Genomic DNA, 22,937 nt, shown 5'->3' on the forward strand with positions numbered 1-22,937 from the left:
GTCAGGGAGTAGAAATAACCCAGGAATGTATTACAAGAGCGTAGGGCAGGATAAGAATCAGGAGACACTATGAACTGCACCTAATTATGTGATTATCTCATGAGAGAAGAAGGCTTTCCCAGAAGAAAATATGTAAGCTAAGACATAAGAAGGAATGGGAACTAAACGAGGAAAGGAATGGACATTTAGGCAGGTAGACGACCCATACTAAGACAGTGGTTCTCAGCCTTCCTAATGCTGTGACCTTTAACACAGTTCCTCATGTGGTGACCCGCAACCACCAAATTATTTTCTCTTTTTAAAAGAACTGATCTGTTTTATTTATGTGTATGAATAGTTTGTCTGAATATGTTTGTGTACCACATGATTTCCTGGTGCCCACTGGGCCAGAAGAGGGTGTTGGATGCCCTGGAACTGAAGCTACTGGTGGTTTTGTGAGCCACCATGCAGGTCCTGGGAATTGAACCCCAGGTCTTCAGCAAGAGCAACAAGTGCTCTTAATCTCAGAGCCATTTCTCCAGCCCTTATAAAATTATTTTCATTGCTATTTCATAACTTTAATTTTGATACACTTATGAATCATAATGTAGATATCTGATGTGCAAGATATCTGATAACGTGATCCCTATGAAGGGGTCCTTTGACCCAAAAGGGGTCATATCCCACAAGTTGAGAACCCCTGTGCTAAGACCTGGAAATGAGGGAAAAAGCAAAAAGGAAGGTAGGTGCCATTACACCCAAAAAGGAACCAGCCAACGCTGAGGTATTAAACCATACAGTGTTTCACAATTCACAAACTGGATTTGAACTTGGATTTGAAACCGAGTCTGACCTCAAGGCATTTTCTGATTCACACCCGTACTGTGCTTTCCTTCTAACACTGGCCTCCCTAGAACCCAGCTTTTAATTCAGTAAACAGACATTGAGTACAGCAAAAATAATTTTGCCAAAGAGGTCTTCAATTACTTTATAATAAGAAATGATTGGCGAGCATCCTCCTTTGCATGAGTCATTTTCTGGGTCTTCAGGCAAGACTTCAGTGGACACACCAGACAGCTTTCTTTAGAGTAGTACAGGGGAGAAACTGTGAGCAAATAACTGTATTCACAAGATCTAGAGATGAACATGTGTGACTCAAATTTAATACTGCACCCTGCTACTTCTTAAAGTGACAACACAGTGACAGCAGGAGACTACCCTGTCCTGAGCATTAAATGGTGTCACTACAGTATCTCTTCTTTAATCCAAATTGTCTGTCTTTTCCTGCTGGCTTCACTGAGTTGATTGGGTCGTAATGTTGAAGAGGTTTATAAAGATGCCTATCAAGTGAAATGCCAGTAGGATTTTTAGTAGCCAAAGTAGACTGGGTTGATGTGTATTTAGGTGTCAACTGTTTAAGAGCTAGACAATCATATGGAGTGAAACCTTATCTGGCTATAAGGCTCTATAGTATATAGCTTCAAATTCCAGAGGAACAGCACAGTACATTAGATGCTCTGCAAAGCTCAGTTAGCTGTGCATTTATTTTGCTGAGTATGTCTAAACACAAATGGCTTCCCTGTTTTAGAACCATTTCCATTGTATAAAACAACATATCAAAGAAAACTGGTAAGGAAATAATCCATACACTGGGGCAGAAATGTTAAGATGACTCAGTAGGTTAAGGCACTTGGCAGCAAGCCTGATGGTCTGTGTTCAAGCCCTGGTATCCACATGGTAGAAGAATAGGAACAGTTCCCTAAGTTGTCCTCTGACCTCCAGTCATGTGCCAGGGACTGTACATTTCCTCCAACCTCCCCCCACCCCCGACATACACACATGCACACAATGAAGAGGGAAAGGGAGGGAGGGAAAAAATGTAACAAAAATAGTTAATGCCCCCAAGTAACACACACACAAAAAAAAATCTTTTCACTTTCTTGGTGCCTTGAAAGAAAGCAGCACTACCTTCCCCCTCTTCATTCAATTTTCTCTCACCTGCAGAGAAGTTCAAACAACTGCTCAGTATCTCCAGGTATCACAGGCCAAACTCAAAGCAGCAAAATACAGTTTAAAAGATGAATGTCTGTGGTAACTAAAGGAAACCCTTGGACTTTAGTCTCTAACACATTCAGCTGTCTACTGGAAGTCAGATCTATTGCTTGTTCTGCCAACTCATATCAAACAGCTCCTTGCAGTGCACATCAGAATGGAAGGTACCAGACTCATTTTGAGCCACACTGTTGTAGGGATGAGGGATACATGCACACTACACCAGCTTTATTCAAGTAGAGTTCTTCCTCCTAACCTTCTAGAACTTGCCCAAAGGAGTTCTCAGAAATTAAGAGAACTGTACACTTACAGATAATTTCTGGTTTTCCTCTTGCCCTTTAATTGAAGGAGTAATTTTCTATAGGTCTCCGGAGTGAATGGGTTGATATTGACCAGAGACAAAGAGGTCTCCTCGTCCATGAGGGAAGCAGGTGTGAGTCTCAAATGTTTAGAGCTTCGGGCAGAGAGCTTCTCTAGCGAAGAAATCTCTGGCTGACCCAGCAAATTCTAAGTGAAGATGACAAACAGCAAATCAGAATAGAGCTTTTAAAAGTAAAAGAAAGTGTCACATCAACTAGGTAGTTAATATGCAGACTAATGGATGCCATTGCTAAAGGATTGTGTGATTCAGTGAGAACTAGTTGCACTGTACCTGGTCCTCTTATTTTAGGCATATAGAGTTCTAGACTCATTTCTTGAATCAACACAAGATTCAATGTTTTTGTTAGGCTCCACCTCATCTTCCAGGCAGCTCTCCCGGCTGTGAAACTAATTCTGAGTCCTAGCTTTAGCTTTCAAAGATGAAGACATTGCATTTCGGTGGACCAAAATGATTCTATAGATGCTCCCATCCTTCTTATATATACCTCCTCCCCTCTCTCTTCCTCCCTCCCCCCTCTCCATTATTAATCCCAGTATTAGTTCAGTACCTACTAAGTGGCAGGTGCCTGACTAGATACTGATGGGTACAGAGATGCATTCTGGCTCTTAATGGACACATATTAATCAGTTCATCAGTATGTTTGAATTAATAAATTTGTAAGAGACATATTTCATAGATTTATTAAACATGAAAATGGAAGTTCTCGAATTCACTCAAAACACCACATAAAATGAGAAGAACCCCCATGAAGTAAAATAAAGATTTAAAAACAGTAGTCCACATATATCCATTCCTAAATATATAAATACAATGTGCTCAGTCCTATAATGTTACTAGTATGTATATGATTTCAGGGTTGACCCCTTGGTATTCCCTGGGGAACACTGTTTCTTCTTAACATCTTTTAGTTGCATGGAGTTCTTTGCCTAGGGTAAGAAAAAAGGGGCCAGTAGCCATTATTTGAGAGATGGGGGCAGGGGTGGTTCAGAGGTGAGGTGGAGGAATGGGAAAGGAAAACAATGTAACCATGTTAATTTTTTAATTAAAGAAAAATGATTATAAAATGAACAAAGAATGGAATAGGTCATTCTCTATTAAAACAGTGGCTCCAGGAAGTATGGCAGCATTAACACTGTGTTACCAAAGCAGAGTAGAAATGAAAGAGCAGAAGAATCATAAAGATTTTTAACTAAATGCATCCCAACCATCAGCAGTTTACAGAGAGAGACATAACTTAATATAAATAATCATGACCATGTATCATGAAATCAGAAATGGTTGTCAATGTTTAAAAGCACGAGGTCTCTCATCCCTTAGACTATATACTCTAGAATAGTTCAGTGGTATTCTGGAGTGGTTCAGGGCAGTAGAGGAGTTCAAGTGTATTAGCTCCAAGTATGAGTGAATATGCCAGGAAATAGAAGAAAACTACTCCGTGTATTTATGCAGATGATAAAGCCCTCTAGAAACTGTTTTGCACTGTGCTGAGTGGATTGTCTTTAAAAAACATACCTCTAAAAATTATAGTCTAAGACAGTCATATAATTTGATGTGGCTATAACCAGCTACCAATGTATGGTACAATGAAGTCTTATTAATCCAACTGAACCTAGACTTAACCAGAGTTTAACCAACTACCAAGTTCAAAGACAAAGCATCCTGAGAGAACAGGGTACCCTTAGATCTAAGTATCAGGACCTGGAGAAGCACCCATGCTGTAGATCTGAAATCACAGAGAAGCATACATGTGGTAAAGATGGAACTTTACAATATGTTCATTGCACTTGGGGTTGCTATCAAAGAATCCTACTATATTGATGGGCTCTGCCCATGACTTTTCAGTGTAAAATCAGAAGCCAAATCATCATCTGACTCATTGAGTAAAGTGAACCTTCAAAGACTATTAGACTTAATGGTTAATAAATGGTTGAGATAAGCAGAAATGAAAATGCTATGAATTATACAAATTAGCATAGGCAAGAATTTTTATAGGGATATGGCATGTATTTTAAGAGTTCAGAGCAAATAATCCCAGGGCTGTGTTCAAACCTCACAGTGACAATATTATTGTTTTCTGGTAAGTTTATCATAGAAAGGGACTATGGTTTCAAAATAAGCAAAACTATATATACTACATAATGATATGTCTCCATTATCAGTATGATTTTGGGAATTACAGAGTTATACTAGACCATTATACCAAGAAATGTTTGTTTTCAATGCCAAGTAAAATGAATCTTTCACATATGACATGGAGGGTGTAATTTTACATATCTGTAGTACTGCATAGAATTATTTTGCCATACTTTAAGGAAAAATAAACAGGGCCTATGAAATTTTCAGATGAAAACATGGGACCTAGTGCCAGAGCACTCTGTACCCAGACCCTGCTGGGAGAGAGCCAGTCGCACACGAGTGCTGGCACATCTGAGAGCACAGGTGAGATCACCACCTCTGCTCAAATTCCTGACCCAAGAGGAACCCACCTGGAGCCCTCAAGACACAGGAAACAAGAAGTTTGGTACAGGATTGTTCCAGTTTCTGCCTGTGCCTGGAGCTAACCCTGTGCTACAGTTCTCCATACCCAGACCCCACTGGGAGAGAGCTGATCCCCCAAAAATGCTAAAACACCTGAGAGCACAGGAAGGTCAAGCCACTGTCAGAATCAGCTAGGCAAGCTAACACCAGAGATAAGCAAATGGTAAAAGAACATAAGCAACAGAAACCAAGGCCATTTGGCATCATCAGAACTCAGTTCCCCCACCACCGTAAATCTTGAATACCCCAACACACAAGAAAAGCAAGAATCTGATTTAAAATCATAACTCATGATGATGTTAGAGGACTTTAAGAAGGTCATAAATAATTCCTTTAAAGAAATACAGGACAACACAGGTAAACAGGTAGAAGCCCATAAAGAGGAAACACAAAAATCAAACAAACAGGTAAAGGAATTGAACAAAGCCATCTAGAATCTAAAAGTGGAAATAGAAACAAAAAAGAAATCATATAGGGAGTCAACCCTGAGGATAGTAAACCTAGGGAAGAAATTAGGAGTCATAGATGCAAGCATTGCCAACAGATTACAAGAGATGGAAGAGAGAATCTCAGGGGAAGAAGATATGATAGAAAACATTGAAACAGCAGTCAAAGAAAATGTAAAATTCAAAAAGCTCCTAACCCAAACACACAGGAAACCCAGGACACAATGAGAAGATCAATCCTAAGGATAATAGGCATAGAAGAGAGCCAAGATTCTCAACTTAAAGGGCCAGTAAATATTTTCAACAAAATTATAGAAGAAAACTTCCCTACCTAACAAAAGATATACTCATAAACATACAAGAAGCCTACAGAACTCCAAATAGATTGGACCAGAGAAGAAATTCTTCTCGTCACATAATATCCAAAACACCAAATGCACAACTTAAAGAATATTAAAAACAGTAAGGGAAAAATCATATCAGACTTCTCAATAGAGACTATGAAAGCTAGAAGAACCTGGACAGATGTCAGACATACTAAGAGAACACAAATGCCAGCAGAGGCTACTATATCCAGCAAAACTCTCAACAAAGGTAGAGAAACCAAGATATTTCATGACAAAACTAAATTTACAATATCGTTCCACAAATCCGGCCCTACAAAGGCTAATAAATGGACATCTTCAACACAAGGAGGAAAACTACACCCTAGAAAAAGCAAGAAAATAATATTCTTTCAACTAACTCCAAAGAAGACTGCCACACAAACATAATTCCACCTCTAACAACAAAAATAACAGAAAGAACAATCATTGATTCTTAATATATCTCATCAATGGACTTAATTCCCCAATAAAAAGACATAGACTAACAGACTGTATACATAAAAAGGATCCAACATTTTTCTGCATACAGGAAATGCACCTCAGTGACAAAGATAGACACTACCTAAGAGTAAAAGGCTGGGAAAAAAATTTCCAAACAAATGGTCCCAAGAAACAAGCTGGAATAGTCATTCTAATATCAAATAAAATAGGTTTTCAACTAAAAGTTATCAAAAAAGGATAAGGAAGGACACTTCACACTCAAAGGAAAAATCTACCAAGATGAAATCTCAATTCTGAATATACATGTATTAAATGCAAGGGCAACTGCATTCATAAAAAAAATTAAAAAAAAAAAGACCCGACTAAAACTCAAAGAACATGCTGCACCCCACACAATAATAGTGGGAGACTTCAACACTGCACTCTTATCAATGGACAGATCATGGAAACAGAAACTAAACAAAGACACATCAAAACTAGCAGAAGTTCTAACCAAATGGATTTAACAGATATCTATAGAACATTTCATCCTAAAACAATATACCTTCTCGGCACTTTATGATACCATCTCCAAAATTGATTATATAATCAGTCACAAAAGAGGCATCAACAGATGCAAGAAGATTGAAATAATCCCATGTATCCTATCTGATCACCACAGACAAAGAATGATCTTCAACAAAAATGACAGAAAGCCCACATAGACATGGAAGCTGTACAATGCTCTACTCAATGATAAATTGGTCAAGGAAGAAATAAAGAAAGGAATTAAAGGCTTTTTAAAATTTAATGAAAATGAAGGCACAGCATACCAAAACTTATGGGACACAATGAAAGCAGTGCTAAGAGGAAAACTCATAGCTCTGAATGCTTCCAAAAAGAAACTGGAGAAAGCATACACTAGAAGCTTGACAGCACACCTGAAAGCTCTACAACAAAAAGAAGCAAATGTACCCAGGAGAAGTAGATGGTGGGAAATAATCAAATTCCGGGCTGAAATCAACCAAGTAAAAACAAAAAGAACTATACAAAGAATCAACAAAACCAGGAGCTGGTTCTTTGAGAAAATCAACAAGATAGATAAACCCTTAGCCAGACTAACCAGAGAACACAGTATTCAAATTAACAAAAATCAGAAATGAAAGGAGAGACATAACAGAAACTGAAGAAATTTTTTAAAAATCATCAGATTCTACTTCAAAAGCTATACTCAACAAAACTGGAAAATCTGGATGAAATGGACAATTTTCTAAACAGCTATTAGGCACCAAAGTTAAATCAGGATCAGATAAACAATCTAAACAACACCACAATGCCTAAAGAAATAGAAGCAGTCATTAAAAGTCTCCCAACCAAAAAAATCCCAGGACCAGATGGGTTTAGTGCAAAATTCTATCAGATCTTCATAAAAGACCTAATACCAATGCTCTCCAAACTATTCCACAAAACAGAAATAGAAGAAACACTACCCAATTTCTTCTATGAAGCCACAATTACGCTTATACCTAAACCACACAAAGACCCAACAAAGAAAGAAACTTCAGACAAATTTCTCTTATGAATATTGATGCAAAAATACTCAATATAATTCTTGCAAACAAAATCCAAGAACACATCAAAGCAGTCATCCATCATGATAGAGTAGGCTTCATCCCAGGGATGCAGGGATGGTTCAATATATAGAAATCCATCAAAGTAATTCACTATATAAACAAACTCAAGGAAAAAAACACATGATCATTTTATTAGATTCCGAGAAAACATTTAACAAAATTCAACACTCCTTCATGTTAAAAGTCTCAGAAAGATCAGGAATTCAATGCCATACCTAAACATAGTAAAGGCAATATACAGCATACCAGTAGCCACCATCAAACTAAATGGACAGAAACTTGACGCAATCCCACTGAAATCAGGGACTGGACTACCAACTCTCTCCCTACCTATTCAATATAGTACTCAAAGTCTTCTCCAGAGGAATTAGGCCACAAAAGTATGTCAAAAAGATATAAATTGGAAAGGAAGAAAGCACATTCTCACACTTTGCAGATGATGTGATAGTATACTTAAGCGACTCTTAAAATTCCACCAGAGAACTCCTACAGCTGATAAACAACTTCAGCAAAGTGATTGGATATAAAATTAACTCAAATCAGTAGTTTTCCTTTACTCAACGGATAAACAGGTTAAGAAAGAAATTGGGGAAACAACCCTTCACAATAGTCACAAATAATATAAAATATCTTAGTATGACTCTAACCAAGCAAGTAAAAGATCTGTAAGACAAGAACTTTAAGTCTCTGAAGGAAGAAACTGAAGAAATTCACAGAAGATGGAAAGATCTCCTATCCTCATGGATTGGCAGGATTACTATAGTAAAAATGGCCATCTCGCTGAAAGCAATCTACAGATTCAATGTAATCACCATCAAAATTCCAACTTATTTCTCTATAGAGTTAGAAAGAGCAATTTGCAAATTCATTTAGAATAAAAAAAAAAAAACAGAATAGTGAAAACTGTTCTCAACAATAAAAGAACTCCTGAGGGAATCACTATCCCTGACCTCAGGCTATATTACAGAGCAATCATGATAAAATCTGTATAGTATTGGTACAGAGACAGGCAGGTAGGTCAGTGGAATAGAATTGAAGAACCAGAAATGAATCTACACACCTATGGTCACTTGATATTTGACAAAGGAGTTAAAACCACCTAGTGGAAGACAGACTGCATTTTATTGGCTATGTTATCTATTTACATGTCAAATGTTATCCCCTTTATCCCCTCCCCTGCTTTTATGAAGATGCTCCCATGCCCACTCACTCATGCCCACCTCATCACCCAGGCATTCCCTACACTGGGGAAATGAGCCTTCACAGACAGCATTTTCAGTAATTGTTGCTGGCTCAACTGGAGGTCGGCATGTAGAAGAATGCACATTGATCCATTCTTATCTTTCTGTACAAAGCTGAAGTCCAAGTGGATCAAGGACCTCTACATGAAAGTAGATACACTGTGAAAGTAATAGAAGAGTAAGTGGGGAAGAGCCTGGAACACATGCGCACAGGGGAAATTTTCCTAAACAAAACACCAATGGCTTCTGCTCTAAGATCAAGAATCAACAAATGGGCCTTATAAAATTTCAAAGCTTCTGTAAGGCAAAGGACACTGTCAATGGGACAAAATGACAACCAACAGATTGGGAGAATATTTTTACTAATCTTATATTCAGTAGAGGGCTAATATCCAATAAATGCAAATGTCTCAATAACTTAGACTCCAAAGATCCAGATAGATGCTCCAGCATCTAACAAGGACACATGCTGCACTATGTTTATAGCAACCTTATTTATAATAGCCAGAAGCTGGAAAGAACCCAGATGTCATTCAACAGAGGATGGATACAGAAAATGTGTTACATTTACACAATAGACTACTACTCAGCTAGTAGAAACAATCACTTCATGAAATTCTTAGGCAAATGGATGGAATTAGAAAATATCATTTTAAGTGAAGTAACCCAATCTCTCTCTCTCTCTCTCTCTCACACGCACACACACACACACACACACACACACACACACACACACACACACACACACAAATACATGCTTTGCACTCACTGACAAGTGGATATTAGTCCAAAAGCACGGATTACTCTAGATACAATTCACATACCACATGAAGCTCAAGAAGAAGAAAGACCAATGTGCAGATGCTTCAATCCTTGTCAGAAGGGGAACAAAAATATTCACAGGAGGAAAGGAGATGAATTTGAAGTAGAGACTGAAGCAAAGGCCATCCAGAGACTACCTCACCTGGAGATCCAGCCCATATACAGCTACCAAACCCAGACAATATTGCTGATGCCAAGAAGTCCATGCTGACAGGAGCCTGATATAGTTATCTCCTGAGTGGCTCTGCCAGATTATGACAAATACAGAGGCGGATGCTCACAGCCAACCATTGAACTGAGAACAGGGTCCCAAATGGAGGAATTAGAGAGAAAGTACTGAGGAGTTAAAGAGGTTTGCAACTCCATAAGAACAACAATACCAACCAAGCAGTTCTCCCAGGGTCTAAACCATTACCCAAAGTGTACAAATGGATGAACGCATGGCTCCAGCTGCTTATGTAGCAGAGGATGGCCTTGTAGGTCACCAATCGTCCTGCCAAGGCTTGATGCCCCAGTGTAGGGGGATGTCAGGGCAGGGAGGTTGGAGGGGTAGGTAGGAGGCATCCCCATAGAAGCAGAAGGAGGAGAGATGGGATAGGAGGTTTATGGAGGGGAAACCAGGAAAGGTGATAACACTTGAATGTAAATAAAATAAATCCAATTAAAAAAACAAAACATGGAAAAAATCATGTCATAGCAGATGACACTGGAATTTCTAGTGTGGAAATCTGAAGACCAATGGGATTTGTGATCTCCTCTTCTGATACAGTGAAAGATACTGCTAACATCTGTTATGAAAGAAAGCATTGCCTGGAAGCAAAGGAGACTAAAAAGCACTAGATAGAATGTGTGCAGCCCACAGAGTGTAGATGAATGTCTAGTAACAACGCTGGATGGATGACTAAGGGAGATGTGGTGGGTAGCCTCTGGATTTCTGAAGATGGCGAGAAGGCCACCTCCTATCAAGACCTATAGTATTTGGAACTTGCTAACTCAAGAGGCCAATTATGCATTGGAATCTTGAATCTATAATTTTGCAGTAGAGTCACAGTCAGCTAGTGTTTAATGTTAGCTGGAGAAACCTTACTACTACCTGAAGATGCTTTTCTATTATTCAGTGGTTCTGCTAAGAATCCCAAATGGAGAACGAGGCTAGTGTCACATGATTTTTTGCTTGTACTTCTTGGGAAACGGCTGAAAGAAGCCTACCCTCCTTTCCTGTGCATCAGCAGAAATGTCTTCGGCATGATCTGCTCTCATCCTGATTTGAATGTATCATTGTCATGGAGGAGGGCTTTTCCCAGTTGTATTCCACCTACTTCTTCACACTCTCTTCTCTGGCATGATTGAAGATCTCGAACTATAGTGCCTTATGGCTTCCCTGGTTTCCTAAATGCCAAACAGGGATCCCTGGCTTCAGTTCTTTTCCCGTGTCCTACTTAGCCAATTATTTATTCAACTTATTCCCCCAACCTTGTATGTCCTTCATATCTCCCAGCTTAATTCAAGATTATACCTATTCAATCAAATAAGACAGCTCACCATCATCTTATATCTATCTCTTTTCTCTGCAACACTTCCATCAAGTTATTGTTATTTCCCAAACATCTCTCAACTTAAGGCCCGTTCACTCCTGTCCTAATTTGGTCCTTTTTTATAGCTCCCAGCAAAATCCCATATCAAGGCTTTTCTCTGGTCTAGTCCACTTTGGACACAAAACCATGACATTTTAAAATTATCCTTACTCAAAGCCAGTGAGTGGCTAATTCAATACTTAGAGAATAGAAGGTTCTCTTTCCTACCTACCCATCTCATTTCCTGACTCTTTTTTACAAAGACTCCTGTTCATTGAATACCAAGTAGTTTTTCTTAATGGATGTCTTGTGTTTAGTTAAGGGTATCCTTCCCCTCTTTACTTGGCTAACTTCAGTTCATGATTTAAGTATTTTATCAGATAGTACTTTCTTTAAAAAAAACCTTCCCCACTATTATGAAATTTAATTCCCCATTTCTGCTGCCCATACTTTGCTATTCTTCCACATCACATTATCTGAGCATTTATTACTGCTTTGGTTGCTTGCTAATTGGGGCACTTGCTGAAAAAGATTAAATGATGTCTTCTAGCAAAGTGTCTGCTAACACAGAGCACATTGTGGATGACGTAATGAATGAAATACATATGCATGCATATCACATTTCTTGCCTGAATACTTTCACTCCGAGCTCATTCCCCATCATTTATTAACAGTACACCAACTATCATTGCTGTTCACTTGCTCCTTTCACCTTTCCTTCTTTCCTAATCATCCCCCGAGTCAGTCAGCACATAGAACTCTCAAATACCACCCTGGCCATCTCCTGATAAATTATAAACTGTTTGTAAACAGAGACTGTGTCCTGTGTTAATTACCCACAGTGGATTCCCAAGGAAGAGGAGGAGAAAGAGGAAGGAGGAGGAGGAGGAGGAGGAGGGGAGGGGGAAGGGGAAAAGGAAGAGGAAGAGGAAGAAAAAGAAAGTTAATCAACTGGTATTAGAACACCGAAATACTTTTTGATGAACACCAGAACCTCTTTGTCTGCAGTTCAGACAAGAAGCCTAGTATTCCCTGTCAGACGTACTGTGGCTTTCAGCAGGCACTACAGAGCCCTACTGACAGACTGTCTGCAAGCAGAATCACACATATTATAATGATCTTAAGTGCCTCAAGCTGAGCTGGCAGAGAGCAGGGCTACTACATCCTAGGGAATCACACACCATGGCTTCACAATCTACACATACAGTCACCCCAGCCCTGGCTTTAATAATAGATAAATGAGTGAAGTATGAGCAGCCATTGCTTAATTGCTGACACTTTAAATTCTTAAAGAAGTTCTGCTTTGTTCAACTATAATAGAGGTGCCAGCACTGCACTTGGCCAAATGCACAGAGACTCTGTGCTGGGGAGAACAGCAGCCGCAGATATGAGTGTGTGCTGATGGGAAACATACATCCCTCTAATAGAAAATATTAGTAAACAATTACCCAGAAACACAGCCACCTGACTTAATGGAAAGGAAAGTAGGTTAAAAATATAAAAAGAAAAAAAGAATAATTTTTAAAAAAAGGTTAAAAAAAAGGTATTCAGTCTTTTCTCTCACAGTGGCTGAGGTAAGGCAGCTCCTTTCTTGGGAATTGGTTTTCTTTTACGCAAAGTACACGGGATGACTGGACCTCTGCATCTCTTGACGTTCTTTAACTAAGATCTTTTCAACTAAGATCTATGTGTAGCCAATACCAAATAGTCACTGGTTGAGGGAAACAAGCAGGTAGACAGTTCATTCTGTTTCCTGGTAACTTTAAACTAGCCTTCATTTTCACTAAGAAACGGGGACCTGAAGCCATATCTAGTCTGTAAGGCAAGTTCACAGTGTATCTGTACGTGATGACCAACTCCTCTTCTCCCGTCAGCTGACCCCTAGAAAAGCGGATCCCAGAGACCTGGTCCCTCTTCTCCAGGGTTTACTCACTTTGGGAGTGGAGAAGTTGGTAGGGACTGGCGGCTTGCTCTTGCTGTACAACACTGGCGTCGCTGGACATTTGGAAAGGTCTGAAAATGAGGTCCAAAGGGCAGGACCAGGACTTCCCTGGTCTCTGTTGGGAGATGGATAAAACTCATCTCTGCGGGGAGACATGGGACCCGCCGACTCCTCTCTTTCATCCCTCCCAGGCTTTTGGCTCTGGGCCCCTCCAATGTCTTGTGCGGTCATCCTCCCTTCATTCTCAGTATCTTCTTCACAAAAGGAGAAGTTTAACTTCTTGTTCAGCTCCTGGTCAATCTCTGCGTCAGCCATCTCAGTGCAGGCAAGGAGGTCTCTGAGTGTGACACTGTAAATCTACAGAGGTAAAGGAAGGGGAAGAAAACAAGTTCCACAATGTCAGCCTGCCCTTCCCTCTACCCACCAACAGCTGAGACTCGGTGTGAATTTTCCCTTAAGTACCACACTAAGGCCGCAGCATATCCCTATTTCCATTCTGATTAAGGAAATCTCCGGCAACTCTCCAAACACTTACATCCAATCCCTGTAAGAACTCTGCTGATAGCCCACAGGGTCTCCCAGGGGCCAGTCGCTGTGAAACGCTAAGATAGTTGGCCTCCTTTAATTTAAAAAAAGTATCCATTAGTCAATTGGGGAACAAGTTCATTATCAGTAGGAAATTATTTTCCACACTTTCACATCTGCCGTGCATACCACGCTACAGCCCTCTCTCAGCTGACAGCAGCGGGCCGTGGTTTTCAGCAGCGCTCACATAGCCGTGGGATCTTCACACGACCTTCATGCCTGATGTTCACGCGCTCAGTCAGGTTTCTACGAATACCTTTGCCAAACTAACTCAAGTCCCACCTCTTCTCACCGACTCTGAGCAATTAAAGCTATAAGGAAACGGAACAAATTTTTGAACCAACAAGGTTAAGAAAGAACAGCAATGCCTGGAAATAGATGGTAATCATTTTTAAAATACAATGACTTTGCGCCAAAATGTGCCATATTTTATAGAAAGCCCCTTTTAGAGGTTAAATATTTTTTATTATTTCTTTCTTAGAAGCCTCTTCCTTGGGGGAAGCAAAATAGTCACATGATCTCACAATCTTTTTTCCAGTGCTAAAGTTAACCCCAAAGGAAATAAAATCAGTGACTCAAAGAGGTTTCCACACCCCCTGTTCACTGAAGCATCAGTTACAACAACCAGAACGTGGAAGCAGCTTACGGCATCAGCAAATAGATGGATTTTTCTAAACCGTGGACCACATATCTAATGGAGTGCTGTTTGGCTGCAGATGGAGGCAATCCTGCCATTCTGACAGCATGGGTGAACCTGGAGGACATTATTAGCTTTGGGATTCTGTAAACCCCACCCCTCAATTGCCTGGCAGTAGCCAGGTATGCTCCGCCCCAGTGACCTGACACTATAAAGGGGGCTGCTTGACCCCTGCTCTCTCTCTCTCTTAACTCTTGCTCTCTTGCAGCCTTGCTCTCCCACCCTACCCCTCCTCTTCCCCTTCCCTTCCCCCCCTCTCCCTCCTCGTCCCCTCTACTCCTCTCTCTCCCTCTATTCCTCTCTTCTCTGTCTCTCTGCCTCCACTACCCTCTTAACTCTCCCATGACCTGAGTAAACTCTATTCTGTACTATACCGTTGTGTGGCTGGTCCCTGAGGGTGAAGGGATTACCCCCAGGCCTCGCCGCACCTCCATGGGCCGAACGCCCCCCCCCCACTCTCTTCATCCTTCTCCTAACAATTAATACAACACAAATGCAGTGTGATTTCACTGATATGTGGAGCCCAGAGACAGTAAACGCTCAGAAGCAGAGAACAGTGGTTTCTGGGGACTGGGGACCAGCGCTTAGTTCTGAGGTAAATAAGTGCTGGAGATCTGACTGCAGGCAGAGGGTGAGGGACACGTCAGACTGCTGTCCATCACACAGTGTACACGAGCACTATCAAACACATACAGAGGGACGCCTCATTGATACTATAGGTGAAATCTGTGTGGAAGACTGTCAGTAAAATCGGAAAGCGGTGCCCAGGACCCCTTTGTACCCTTAAAACAGCTCTGGGGAGGCCTGGTATAAAGAGACTAAGAGAGGAACGAAGACACTGAGTAACTAGGCAGATTTAGGAGAAAGGAATTGAACTTCCTTCCTGAATCTTCCATTTACAATGGCTTCCCATTCCTCTTCCATTCTCCCTCTCTCCACTGGCCCAATCATTCCTACTTCTGAGAAGAACTCAGGGAGAGAGAGAGCAGCCTGACTGGAGACTGGAAGTGAGAAATCCTATCCTCGGCTCAAGGCTTCCTCCTGAGGCAGCGCTTTGGCAGGTGGCCCACTAATGACCTTTTCTTTGTCTTCCCCACCCCTGTGCCCTCACTGTCCCAGGGACTTGAACGGGCAGCGGGATGGTCCTCTCAGCCTGTGGGAACTCAGTGCCCACTTTTATCGGAGGCTTATCTTGATTCCACCGGAGGCAATCAAGAACCATCCAAGGGAAAGGAAGGCACAGGTTACCAGTAAAGTCACCATCAGCTGAAATTCTGAGCCCAGGAGCAGGTTCTTGGTCACAAGCCAGTGAACCAGGTGATCTGATCCTCTCCCGAAGCCTCTCAGTAGGTCAGTCCTCCCTTCCTCATGTCACTTGCCACTTCTCCAGACTAGCTGCTTGTTGGCCTTGCTCCCAGCAGAATAGAACAACATAAAATACCGAGTGTATCTTGGACCTGGAGGTGGGGCATAGCTAACACTGATTGGGTGGGCGCTTTCCCAGGTAAATCGGACGATCATGGTTTACCACTGTGCCCTTCCTCGCTCCCTGTTAGACTCCTTAGTTACAAACATATGGCTACATTGCCTGGAGGGACTGCGTTGAGATCTTGTGTTGCCAATGGCGATTCTATTAGAACCTAGCATTACACACTTCTCCACCACTTGTCACTTCCGTGATATTCCAGGGTGGAAATGCATGAGAACTGAACAACGCTGATTCCAGTGAGCCAAGAAGCACCCCAGAATTTGGAATCTTGCCTTGGCCTGGGGTCTCACCCCTTTGTTGTCGGATACAATCTGGTCTCCATTCTTAGCCTCCTCACCCTCTGGAGAAGTCCCGCTCTGCCTCAGTGCATCCATCCCACATGTCCCTCAATAACCATCGTGATTTGTTAACGGGACCCCATGTTATCTATCAGTAGGAACAAAAGGGGGGTCTTTCCCTTAATGTCTGACACACAATAGATGTTCCACTAGTTGTTAAAAAAAAACAACTGTAATAGACATTGCTGCCCAGAAACAAAATCAAAGATCACAGAAGTAAGATGTGTAGGAAGGAATCCGACCTTGCCTGTCAGGTTGCATTCAAGTCCCTAAGCCTCTAGCTTGGGAGGAATTTGTCTCTTGTAAACATACTCCCAAGTGATAAGGAGAATCCACCCCGGTTCCAGCACCTTAGAAACACTGATGGGAAAAGCTAAAGCAGAAGGGTCTGTTGGTCAGAACTCATTTAGAACAGCATGACCCCCATATTCCCCATGAGGCAGGCTCCTCCTTTGTAAAGGCAGACAACTATAACCAAGAAGATGAGGGAAGTCAAGAGTCTGTCACACCAAGAAGGTCACATAGGCTGGAGGTCCTCCAGTCAAGAGAGAGAATTTTAATACCTCAACACAAATTCTACCATCTTACTTAAAACTGAGTTAAGCCTGTCACTAAGAGAACCCAAATTGTTATGTTAGATTACCCTGTAATTGATGAGGCTGCCCCACTGGAAAGCACTGGAAAGTCTGGCTTCTCAGTAAGTAATATTTTTTTTTACATTTTTCTTTTTTTTTTAGATTTATTTTATTTTTTTACACATGAGTGTTTTGCTTGCATGTGTTTATATGTATGTAAAATGTTCAAATGTGTAGTGCCGAGGCCAAAAGAGTGCATGTGGGATCTCATGGAGCGACAGTTATAGATGCTCATAAGCCATCATTTGGGAACTGGGAAACAAACCTGGATCCTCTGCAAGAGCAATATGTGCTCTAACTACTGAAATGCCCATCTCTCTACCAAAAATGTATTCGTATACTTTTATGCAAAAATGCTTAAAATTTGTACGTTTATCTTTGTTTTTTAAAATAATGTTGTTCAATAAAAAAAACTTGTTTAATGGAAATAATCAAATAAGACAGGATAGACTGCATTGTAACCTAGCTCCAAACATTATAACAGCTTTATCATCTAGTTACCATGGTATCTTCAGTTTCGTTTTTGTTTTGTTTTTGAGGGAAAGTGGTACTTGGGTACATAAAAGCAAATCATTGATTTCATGTCATTTCACCCCTGAATACCTTAGAGCCAATACTAAAATTTCTAGGTTAATCCCTCATTTTGAAATCTGCTGAAATTTAGCTAGTATTCAACAGACAACAATACACTGTTTCTCTTGCCACAGTTATGCCTTGGCAAGAAGGAGAAGCTGTTCATTAAAATAACTGTTGAGGTAGAGAGATGATTGCCAGACCACAGACAGTATTCCTAGAGCAGGAACACAGTTAGTTTGACAATTATTTAGGTATTCATCATAGGCTGCCCGTACTCCAAAGAGCAGATATTTTAAAATCATCCTTGGAGTCACTCTCCTGGTCATTTCCCTTGGCTGTGAGCATTTTCAGTTTCCCTAAAATGTGGATACATATGTCTTTGCATATGGATACACTTTTTTTTTTTTTTTAACTTCAAATAACTCGGTAAACATGGGAAAGTTTGATGTTTGTTCAGCTTGTACCCTGTTTCTGATCCAGGCGGTAGGTATCTTGATCAGAACAGGCCAGGTCTCTGTGCTCCTTAGTTCTGACTCTCTTTCTATTGCAGTCACAACACGGATGTTTTATCTTTGTAAACCCCACCCCCACTGTTTGGACTCGTTTTATTTTTCACAAACTTGTATCAAGTAAACCAGCCTGGCCTTCAACCTCTAAGTAGCTGAGGCTGGCCTTGAGCTCCTGATCCCTCTGATCCCTTTCCTGAATGCAGGCTCCCAGGCAAGCATCACCACACCTGAATTAGAAAGCATTTCATGACTTTTTGAAGACAGTGATAAAGGAGAACCATCACCTTTGCAGGGAGTCCACCAGAAACTGAAAACGCAGAAGCTTTAGAAAGCAGTCACAGCAGATGCTGGCTAGGATGTGGAGCAAGAGGGACAACCCTCCATTGTTGGTGGGATTGCAAGCTGGTACAACCACTCTGGAAATCAGTCTGATAGTTCCTCAGAAAATTGGACATAGCACTACCTGAGGCCCAAGCTTTAGAAAACAGTCCAACATATAAGAAGGACACATGCTCCACCATGTTCATAGCAGCCTTATTTATAATAGCCAGAAGCTGGTAAAACCCCAGATGTCCTTCAGCAGAGGAATGAATACAGAAAATGTGGTACATTTACACAATGTAGTACTACTGGGCTATTAAAAGCAATGACTTCATGAAATCCTTAGGCAAATGGATGGAACTAGAAAATATCATCCTGAGTGAGGTAACCCAATCTCTCTCTCTCTCTCTCTCTCTCTCTCTCTCTCTCTCTCTCTCTCTCTCTCTCTCTCTCTCTCTCTTTCTCTCTCTCACACACACACACACACACACACACACAAAACCAAACCAAACCAAACAAAAAAAAAACCCCCAGAACAAACAAAGAAACAAACAAACAAAAAAACCACACACACACACACACACACACACACACACACACACACACACACACACGGTATACACTCACTGATAAGTGGATATTAGCCCCAAAGCTTGTTAATACCCAAAATACAATTCACAGACCACATGAAGCTCAAGAAGAAGGAAGACTAATGTTCAGATGCTTCAGTCCTTCTGAGAAGAGGGAACAAAAACAATCACAGGAGGAAATAAGGAGACAAAGTGTGAAGTAGAGACTGAAGCAAAGGCCATCCAGAGACTGCTCCACCTGGGAATCCAGCCCGTATACAGCCACCAAACCCAGACGGGAGGGAGTGGGTGAGTGGGTTGGGGAGCACACTCATAGAGGCAGGGGGAGGGGGTTGGGATGGAGACAAAAAAGACAAAAAAAAAATGAAAGCAGTTTTATCTAAAGAGAGAGTGGGTGTAGGGAATTAGACCTGTCAATCACTGCTCATTACATGCCCCTGACTTTGCTCATGTGTATGTGTATATTCTTGTGTGTGTGTGTGTGTGTGTGTGTGTGTGTGTGTGTGTGTGTGTGTGTGTGAGAGAGAGAGAGAGAGAGAGAGAGAGAGAGAGAGAGAGAGAGAGAGAGATGCCTGTGGAAGACAGAAGACACCTTGCTGATCATTTGTCAGGCATCATCTGGCTTTTTTTTTTTTAGTTTGTTCATTTTGTTTTGTTTTGTAGACAGGATATCAGTAGCAGAATCAGCCTGTCTCTCTCTCCCTGTCCAATGCCAAAGGGATTAGGGCAGTGTGCCACCATACCTGGCTTCTTAAATGTACACTAGGAATCAAGTGCCGGTCCTCATGCTTAAAAGCGATCCCCCAGACTGATTACTCTTTTGTCAAGAATATCTACTTATTTAAGTGTTTAAAATGTTCAGATAATGCTTAAAATAAATTACCTGTAATTAAATGTATAAACAAATACATGTATCTTAGAATCTGATCCATAAAGTGCTGGAATGACTTCTGTCCAGTTCTAGCCTCTATAAAATACGGAGTTCCCTAGGCTCAGCCCCCGGCACTCTGAACTCACTTCCATCGAGCGGCATTGCTGCTGGGATTTACAGCTACATCCCAGTCCTCCTTGAGCTTCAGATTGTCACTGATCTAGTGCAGCTGCTCTGCCCACTGAAGCGGCTGCTGTTTCACTTGTCAACCTCCCTCTCACAGTCTCCTCCTGTGGTGTTGTCATATCTCAGCAAAACACTTCTGTGAGAAAGACTCACTTTCTCTGAAGTCGCATGTGCATTTCCCCACATAACTCGTCCCTGAAGACAGCAGCCTCAGAACAGGCATCTGTGTCTAACAGCTATGGGCTCCCTCAGAAGAGCAGGTAAGATCACGACATTCTTATACCCAGACCTTCCAGAGTCTCCCATTAATGTGGTTGTTCTGTAAAATTAGACAACAGCTAGAAGTGCACAATCGGCAAATATAGTAATTTAACAATGCACTCTAGGTAGATTAAAACTCATACGAATTAAAGGAATAAATCAAAGTACACACAAATATTAGCTGGTCAATGGGAAAATGTTAAGTATCACATCGTAAAAAGACTGGATAAGATTAAGACACTAAATGGGCAGGCATGTTCTGAAGAGGAAAGATAAATCCCTAGTATGTATTTTGAAAAAAAAATTATACTCAATCATAAAACATAAGCATACATCAAGAACCTAATAAAAGAAAAGAATGCACTTTAACGCAGTAGGCCATGTCTAGCGGTTTTCACAAGTCAGCAACCAGAATGGCAGATTGTCTTTTCTCATCCCATATTTTATTTATTGTCTGCTTTCCCTGCTGGGTTATGAGTCTAAGAGCAGAGGCACATCTGACTTTTTGATATTTCTCCAATTATGTGCTCAGGGCTGAAGGTCACAGAGCTTTACAGTAAGAGTGAAATTTGGTGAAAACTTTAGACACAACAGAAGGGGAAGAGCTTTACTCTCCAACAATGACAGATGGTGATAGAAATTATCTGACTCTCACATAACACTAGCCACAAAAATAATTCATGGAGCTTTCCTTTATAGAATAACAAAATGTTCATGATCTGATGTAAGGGAGAAAAGGAAACAAATCTAATACAGCATATTCTAAACAAACAAACAGAAAGTACCTAATAAATATCTACTTAAGAAGAGCGGTTGCAGTTCCTTGCTGATATAACTGAATAAAACACAAAGCAGCCTCCTATGGAGAGAGCTAGATTAGGAAATCTCTTGTTTCAAATTGTCACTAGAGGGAGGGGAGAAAAAAATTCTCACCTAAGAATTTGAATTACATGCTGCTGATTAAGATAGCTTTCTCTTTAAGTCACAGTACCAGCACCTTCCAAGAAACTTCAAGCAAGGCTTTTTCTTACTCGTGGGTTGGTGGTTCCTTTCCCGGCTGACAACACAACCAGGAATCTTTTCTGTGACAACCAGACCTCAGTGATAATTGTCAGACAGCACAGCGTGGCTATACACAGATACATTCTGTGTTCTAGAACTGATGGTGATAAGACCATTTCAGACTTTGCAATTAACATCTATGTGGTGACATGGTAGATTAAAATACTCTATATTTTATGTGCTGGAGATATAGTTAGTATTTGGGAAACTACAAGATTTTTATTTAAAATGTAGACATGGTGTTCTAGGTGAACACATTTTGAAATATTATGCCAACTGAGTATCTTTGACAATGAGTGACCTTTCTCCCATCTCAGACACTTGTTCCCAAGCAGAAGTGTTCTAACAGCCAGACTCAGTGTCTCTATTGTCATGTGACAACTCAGCAGATACAAAGGTTAATCTGGTGGTCAGGAATAAAAGCCTCTTTCAGGCTGTAAATGTGTGTGCTAAAAGAATGTCATCACCATCACAAACAGTTTTGAGCACCTACTTTGTGCAAGATATTAGAAAAAGTCTGGTAGGAGGGCCTGCAGCTCCAGAGTGTCTTTGCTTTCACTTTCTGAGTTGACTGATACCTGTTGAGCAATATTATACAATATTATATAATATTATACAATATTATACAACACATAGGAGCGTATTATCAGGCTCCAGGGTTGGTGAACTAGAATGTGCTGAAGACAGAACATGGCTGTCAGTTTGAAAACTGCCTTTATGTATAGAGAGGTGATCAGAATGGATATTACAGGTTTATTCATGGGTATGTAGGTAGGCCATTAAATCAGGGGGTTCTGGGAGAGGTAGACGTTGCCATAAAAGACCAGGAAAGTATCGTTTTCAAGTAAGAATGAAAAGTACCATCTGGGCAGGGGTGGTGCACACCTTTAATCCCAGCATCTGGGAGGCAGAGGCAGGAGGATCTCTGGGTTCCAGGCCAGCCTGGTCTATAGAGAGTCCAAGGACAGTCAGGGCTACATAGAGAAAGTGCCTCAAACAAAACAAAAACAAGAAGGAAAACAGCAAAAACAACAAAACAGAGAGGGAGGGAGAGAGAGAATCCATTTTCCCAAAAGCTGGTGACTTTGGAAAGTGGTTAAGGAATTTTTTATCTACATCTCCTCCTACTTCTCAGATTCAAAAGCTTTGGCTGTGCCTCAGTTTCTGAAGTAGTGGGCTTTGCTGTCTGGCCTTTAGAGTTTGTGCATAACTCAACCAGATGTGCCCTTGAATTTACACTAGATTGTGCCCTAGCCCTGGCTTGGAGTGTACATTCCCCAGACTCCCATTTCAGCAATTACTCCACTAATTGATCGCTTAACATGCCTTTAGGGGATGGGGGTCAGGACGAGCTAGTGGTGAGACTATCCCCACTCTTTGGTGAAATGTTTCATTGTTAAG

General features: G+C 41.0%; 1 protein-coding gene across 1 annotated transcript in view; it reads right to left on the minus strand.

Moving 5' to 3' along the window:
* The window catches only part of WEE2 (WEE2 oocyte meiosis inhibiting kinase), a gene marked incomplete at both ends in the record, with an annotated part of 28,356 nt that extends 14,625 nt beyond the window's left edge, over positions 1-13,731 (minus strand). The window contains 2 exons of the mRNA XM_080932405.1: positions 2,342-2,538; positions 13,408-13,731. Coding sequence (XP_080788531.1) covers positions 2,342-2,538; positions 13,408-13,731 — 521 coding nt within the window. The remainder of the gene's footprint in view (positions 1-2,341; positions 2,539-13,407) is intronic.
* Between the last annotated feature and the right edge of the window lie 9,206 nt (positions 13,732-22,937).

The sequence above is a fragment of the Micromys minutus genome (assembly GCF_963924665.1).
Source record: "Micromys minutus genome assembly, chromosome: 18".
In the NCBI taxonomy this organism is placed as follows: domain Eukaryota; kingdom Metazoa; phylum Chordata; class Mammalia; order Rodentia; family Muridae; genus Micromys; species Micromys minutus.